The 7,695-nt window shown below is 37.1% G+C and overlaps 1 protein-coding gene across 1 annotated transcript in view; it reads left to right on the forward strand.

The window, feature by feature from the left end:
* The first annotated feature begins 686 nt into the window (after positions 1–686).
* Positions 687–7,695, forward strand: part of tmem177 (transmembrane protein 177) — a 9,024-nt gene continuing 2,015 nt past the window's right edge. The window contains exons 1-2 of the mRNA XM_061926323.1: positions 687–846; positions 3,531–3,755. Of these exons, the coding sequence (XP_061782307.1) occupies positions 3,555–3,755 (201 nt within the window). The 5' untranslated portion in view covers positions 687–846; positions 3,531–3,554. The remainder of the gene's footprint in view (positions 847–3,530; positions 3,756–7,695) is intronic.

Below are 7,695 nucleotides of genomic sequence, written 5' to 3' on the forward strand. Positions count from 1 at the left end.
CTTTTTAAAATTATACTTACATTATTTCAATTGTTTGTATTTTTCTAGTTATTTTAATCATTATTATTATTTCTTATATATTATAGTATATTAATTATATATGGTTTACAAATGAAAGGCACAATGATTTAATCATCTACTGTAGGAGAATTTCACATCGGAACTTGTGCTAAGCGTGGGCAGATCGATCCAAATACCAATATTGGATTGATGTTATATGGGTATTAATATATTGTAGTTTTGTTTACAAACTCAGGGAATAAGTCATCTAACACAGGGAGGATTTAGGGGCAAAAATCAGGATTTAAATGAGAGCCAATAGTTGACCTATTTTGTACTATTGACTTAATCTTGTATGCAATAACATGGACTCATTTTATTCTGCTGTTAATATTTATTATGCGTTATATTTGTCTTCTTTCCCACCATGTTTCTATTATAATTTGTATCCTCTCTTTTATCATTATGTCATATTTAATATATGTTCTTGTTTATAAATTAAAGGGACGGTTATTTTACGAGCTAATAACATTCCGAGTCAAAACGTATCGGTATCGACAATACCCTTTCTGTACAGTATTTACTCTATATCGAATCGATACCGACATTTGCAGTATCGCCCAACGCCACCAAGAGCAGTGGGCTTGAGACGTCATGCTAATGTCGTAAAAGTGTAGTACGGCAGCTCTGTCACTTTACGGCCAATGTTATTTCTTCCTAACATTCTGTCAGTACGGCTGTCCGTCAAACAATGGCGCCAACTTGATGCTTTAATATTTGATTGTTTACTACTTTTTTGCCTCTTCGATTTTTCGTGTTGTTTTATTTCCACGGAGCTAACGCCAAGTGAGTAGACAGCACTGTAACCTTGTCGTGTTATTTAGTATGACGTGCCTAGTAAGGTTATTTGAGATATTGCTAATTTATGTATATATATATATACTGTATATATACACACCTCAATACAGTCGTGAAGTGTGTTTTAAAATATCGTCAAATTTATATGAGTTGTGGGTTACTACAACTAAATATCATTAAGAGGAAACAGCAAAGTACAAAACCCCAAACCAGTGAAGTTGGCACGTTGTGTAATTCTTAAATAAAAACAGAATACAATGATTTGCAAATCCTTTTCACCTTCAATTGAAGAGACTGCAAAGACAAGATATTTAATGTTCAAACTGAGAAACTTATTTTTTTTGTGTGCAAATAATCATTAACTTAGAATTTAATGGCAAAAAAGTTGGCACAGGGGCATTTTTTACCACTGTGTTACATGGCCTTTCCTTTTAACAACACTCAGTAAACGTTTGGGAACTGAGGAGACACATTTTTGAAGCTTTTTCAGGTGGAATTCTTTCCCATTCTTGCTAAAATACCCGTTGTGGTATTTTAGGCTTCATAATGCGCCACACATTTTCAATGGAAGACAGGTCTGGACTACAGGCAGGCCAGTCTAGTACCCGCACTCTTTTACTATGAGGCCACATTAACAATATATTTTTTTTACATAAGCTGCAAAAAAAAATAATTAAATTTTACTTTAAAAATTGGCAGCTCAGTTACCAGAATTTTACAGTAAAAGCAGTGTTTTGTTTTTTTATAAATGGAATCTGTTTTTAGCGGTAAAATTCAAGCAACAGTTGTTTTTTTTAACCGTAAAATCTTGTTTTAATGTTTTTTTTAATTTTTATGTTTAGTGATTTACTGTATATGGAAAAAAACAGTACCAAAGTACTCAGTCAGCGGAATTTAACCGTAACATTTATTGTAATTTTTACAGTCTAAAATTTGATTGATAATTTGTTTTGAAATCATAAGTCAAGCAGATACTTAAGTACAGTATTTATCTTTATTTTAACCAAAAATATTTTTGGAATACATGATAATATGAGGGACGGCGTGGCGCAGTGGAAGAGTGGCCGTGCGCGACCCGAGGGTCCCTGGTTCAATCCCCACCTAGTACCAACCTCGTCATGTCCGTTGTGTCCTGAGCAAGACACTTCACCCTTGCTCCTGATGGCTGCTGGTTAGCGCCTTGCATGGCAGCTCCCTCCATCAGTGTGTGAATGTGTGTGTGAATGGGTAAATGTGGAAGTAGTGTCAAAGCGCTTTGAGTACCGGTACCTTGAAGGTAGAAAAGCGCTATACAAGTACAACCCATTTATCATTTAATATAGTATTTTAGTAATATTGAATTATAAATGATATGCAATTGCATGCAGTACATGGTTTTTAATATCAAAAGGGAAAGAACAAATATATTTAGTTAAGAAAAGATTAAGCACTTTATTAATGCATATTTTTCCCAAGCTTTCGGGGGCCACATAAAGTAATGTGGCGGGCCAGATTTGGCCCCCGGGCCTTGAGTTTGACACATGTGATGTTGATCAGGGTTTTTCAACCACTGTGCTCGTGGGAGATTATGAAGTTTCACCTATTTGGGTTAAAAATATTTTTTGCAAACCAGTAATTATAATCTGCAAATAATGTGTTGTTGTTGAGTGTCGGTGCTGTCTAGAGCTCAGCACAGTAACCATGTTATACCATACCATATCAGTAGGTGGCAGCCGGTAGCTAATTGCTTTGTAGATGTCGGGAACACGTCGTGTGAGATGACGATGGTTTGTCGTGGTCACAATAAGCAGACGACAGCGGGAGGCAGTGTGCAGGTAAAAAGGTATCTAATGCTTAAACCAAAAATAAACAAAAGGTGAGTGCCCCTAAGAAAAGGCATTGAAGCTTAGGGATGGCTATGCAGAACGAAAACTAAAACTGAACTGGCTACTAAGTAAACAAAAACAGAATGCTGGACGACAGCAAAAACTTACAGCGTGTGGAGCAGAGACGGCGTCCACAAAGTACATCCGTACATGACATGACAACAATGTCCACATAGAAAAAGATAGCAACAACTTAAATATTCTTGATTGCTAAAAGAAAGCAGGTGCGGGGAATAGCGCTCAAAGGAAGACATGAAACTGCAATAGGAAAAAGCCACCAAAATAGGAGCGCAAGACAAGAACTAAAACACTACGTACGGGAAAACAGCAAAAAAGTCCAAATAAGTCAGGGCGTGATGTGACAGGTGGTGACAGTACACCTACTTAGAGACAAGAGCTATAGTGATGCATGGTTGGTTATGGTTTAAAGTCATATCCAACAATTGCGACAACGACTTTTTATTGTCTACTGAGTTTCATTTTTTAATGATTTCTGCTGGTGTTGTGCCTCCGCATTTTTTCAATGGAAAAAAATGCGCCTTGGCTCAAAAAAGGTTGAAAAACTCTGCTGTCGATAATAGGTGGGACACTTTTCAAGCTGGCTCTGGATGTAACAAAGTATGAGAATATATTATATTTATTATATTAAAATCTCCTATTTGTCAAAATATTTGTTGTGTTGTATGTTGTTTAAAAAAATAAAAGAAAATACCGATGTACGTCAAAATGCCAGATATTGGCGCTGATAATGGGTCAATCGTGTTACAGTATCATGGCTATTGGTAATCACATTGTTTGTCCTGGCAGACACTGAGGAGAATCCAACACACGATGGCGTCTGGCTTCCTCAAGTACGCGGCGCTCCTTCAGAAGTACAGAACCCCCCTGATGATGGCGAGCTGCGGCGGAGTCTTTGCGGTCAACATGTTCTACCATGTCTTCCCCGACATGTCCTACCGTCAGCTCTACCAGGCCTGGTACAAAGGAGAGCCGGTCACTCTGTCCGAGAAACTAGAGGACCTTTTCCAGCAGGTACTTAAACCATGGCTTTAGAGGTTTGAAACTTTTATTAGTAGATTGCACAGTACAGTACATATTCCGTACAATTGACCACTAAATGGTAACACCCCAATAAGTTTTTCAACTTGTTTAAGTCGGGGTCCACGTAAATCAATTCATGGTAAAGGTACATCAGTATTAACCATTTAGCAACGTTCAAAACACACGCTAACCCCCAAAACTAGGGATGTCCGATAATATCGGACTGCCGATATTATCGGCCGATAAATGCTTTAAAATGTAATATCGGAAATTATCGGTATCAGTTTCAAAATGATCGGTGTCGGTTTCAAAAAGTACAATTTCTGACTTTTTAAAACACAGCTGTGTACACGGACGTAGGGAGAAGTACAGAGCGCCAATAAACCTTAAAGGCACTGCCTTCGCGTGCCGGCCCAGTCACATATCTACGGCTTTTCACACACACACAAGTGAATGCAATGCATACTTGGTCAACAGCCATACAGGTCACACTGAGGGTGGCCGTATAAACAACTTTAACACATTTGACAAATATACGCCACAAACCTTGTTACATTGTTTAATGCAGTGGTGCTCACACTTTTTCTGCAGGCGAGCTACTTTTCAATTGATCAAGTCGTGGGGATCTACCTCATTCATATATATAATTTATATTTACTTATTTATGAAATATATGTTTTTGTTAACAAGTTAAAGGTGTTTAATGATAATGCAAGCATGTTTAACACATATAGTTAATATTGTTAAAAAATTAAAGGTGTTCAATGATAATACAAGAATGTTTAATACATATAGTTAATATTGTTAACAACTTAAAGGTGTTTAAAGATAATACAAGCATGTTTAACACATACAGTTAATATTGTTAACAAGTTAAAGGTGTTTAATGATAATACAAGCATGTTTAACACATATAGTTAATATTGTTAACAAGTTAAAGGTGTTTAAGGATAATACAAGCATGTTTAACATATATAGTTAATATTGTTAACAAGTTAAAGGTGTTTAATGATAATACAAGAATGTTTAACACATATAGTTAATATTGTTAACAAGTTAAAGGTGTTTAATGATAATACAAGCATGTTTAACATATATAGTTAATATTGTTAACAAGTTAAAGGTGTTTAATGATAATACAAGCATGTTTAACATATATAGTTAATATTGTTAACAAGTTAAAGGTGTTTAATGATAATACAAGCATGTTTAACACATATAGTTAATATTGTTAACAAGTTAAAGGTGTTTAAAGATAATACAAGCATGTTTAACACATATAGATTCCTTTCTTTCATGAAGACAAGAATATAAGTTGGTGTATTACCTGATTCTGATGACTTGCATTGATAGGAATCAGACAGTGGTGCTGATAATGTCCGTATTTTCGAATGGAGGAGAAAAAAAGTCCTCCTTTCTGTCCAATAACACATGAAAGTGGTTGGTTTTTGGCATCTTATTTGTCCAGCTTCCGTACTCCTTTGTATACACTTTACAAGAAATACATTGACGGCAAACTCCGTAGCTTGCTAGCTTGTGCACGTCAGCTTTCTGAGACTCTTATTTTGTTAGCGCAACTGTGCAGTCGGTCTTTGTAGTTTTGACGACAGGTACGGCGCCAGAGTCTGTTGAAATAAAGTGTTTCTGCCTTCCAGTCGGTAATTTTAATGAGCTGGCAGCAGCCAGCGTCATCTCAGAAGACCCTCGGGTGCCGTGAATGTCAATCAAGTGACGAAAGTGACGTCATAGGGAAGATTTATGATCGCTCATTTTTAGGACTATTTTTTTAATGCCTGGCTGGTGATCGACTGACACACCCTCCGAGATCGACCGGTAGCTCGCGATCGACGTAATGAGCACCCCTGGTTTAATGCATCCAGCGGGGCATCACAACAAAATTAGGCATAATAATGTGTTAATTCCACAACTGTATATATCGGTATCGGTTGATATCGGAATCGGTAATTAAGAGTTGGATAATATCGGAATATTGGATATCGGCAAAAAAGCCATTATCAGACATCTCTACCCAAAACGCAATGTAGGGCAAACACAACTTATTAAAGGGGAACTGCACTTTTTTAAACATTTTGTCTGTCCACAATCATTATGAAAGACATGACGATAAATGTGTTCTAACTCGGGAATAAACATCCGCTTATGCGAGGTCCTTGTTACGCCCAATAAATGAACGTCCGAAAAGCGGCAACAATACTCCATTTTCATTTTGTAACTTGAATATTACCCAAGTATTAGTGATATTGTTATTATAAGTGCTAACGCAGACAAACTATTTATAGCTGCGCCGTGTGCGCTAATGTTTACAGCGTATATACATGTATGTATATTAGGGATGTCCCGATCCGATATTTGGATCGGATCGGCCGCCGATATTTGCCAAAAAATGCGTATCGGCAAGGCATGGGAAAATGCCGATCCAGATCCAGTTTAAAAAAAACTCCGGTCCGTGTTTTCCAACGCACAGATTTAAATAATACATTCCACTTTTCTGCTGCTCCCTATTTCCGTTCCGCATTTTCCAGCACACCTTCAACACATCCACAGGTCTGTGGATTCTCACGCAGTTGCTTTTAGCTGCTGGCATTACACGACAGGCTCTTCCCACTCCTTCTTCTGTCTCCTTCTCACAGACAGCAAGCGCAACTTCTTACACACGTCATACGTCACATATGTATACGTCCTCTCCCAGCAGAGAGGTAGTAGCATGGCTAACGTTAGCTGTGATGCTAGCGCAGCCGCTAAGGTGCGCGCCTGCTCAAACGTCCTCTGCGCAAGGCAAATCTATGCCACGCACAAAATCAAATAAAAAAATAAGCGCATAACAATTTTCGACACACGGACACGACAGAGAAAACAGTTTTCGTCATCATTGTTCAAATATTGTATTGTCTGTCGAGACGCTTATCTCCATTCGGTGCCACACGTCCACACCATCAAAATGCCGAGGCAAACATTTCCACATCAACACCGTATGAAAAAAATAGTGATTTTTTTTAGTTGTGATTTCCTTCTCTGCATGAAAGTTTAAAAGTAGCATACATTAATGCAGTATGAAGAAGAATGTTTTAATGTAGACATGCAAGCCTTGAAAGAACATTTTGAAAATCAAGACTACATTTCCTGCAAATGGGTGCATTTCTACCCTATATTTTAACTTTAGATTTATTCTCATATCAAACTCTTTTGGCTGTCTTTTTGACACTTACATCAGGCGCCCCCCTCCACACCCTGGATTATAAATAATGTAAATAATTCAATGTGATTATCTTGTGTGATGACTGTATTATGATGATATTATATATCTGATAGTATATATCTGTATCATGAATCAATTTAAGTGGACACCGACTTAAACAAGTTGAAAAACTTATTGGGGTGTTACCATTTAGTGGTCAATTGTACGAAATATGTACTTCACTGTGCAACCTACTAATAAAAGTCTCAATCAATCAATCAAAACACATAGAATCATCATACTGCTGTGATTATATGCATCAAGTGTTCATTCAAGGCTAAGGCAAAATATCGAGATATATATCGTGTATCGCAATATGGCCTTAAAATATCGCAATATTAAAAAAAGGCCATATCGCCCAGCCCTAGTTCAATGATACCATTTCTGTTTGTCATGTATAATTTTGTCTATTTTGTGTTTATCCTTGAATAAACAGGTCAGTTTCTTGTTACCAACCATTGTGTATTATTCAAACTCCCCTAATTCAGCTGGCTAGTTGTTATCAAGAGTACTAAAACCCTTTTCAACATGATTCTGACAACTAAGTAGGCTAAATAACTTTAAACTTTAATACATGCTCGGATAGGCCAGTATCGGTCAGTATCGGTATCGGTCAGTATCGGTATCGGATCGGAAGTGCAAAAACAATATCGGTATCGGATCGGAAGTGCAAAA

The sequence above is a fragment of the Nerophis lumbriciformis genome, linkage group LG31 (assembly GCF_033978685.3).
Source record: "Nerophis lumbriciformis linkage group LG31, RoL_Nlum_v2.1, whole genome shotgun sequence".
Classification (NCBI taxonomy): Eukaryota; Metazoa; Chordata; class Actinopteri; order Syngnathiformes; family Syngnathidae; genus Nerophis; species Nerophis lumbriciformis.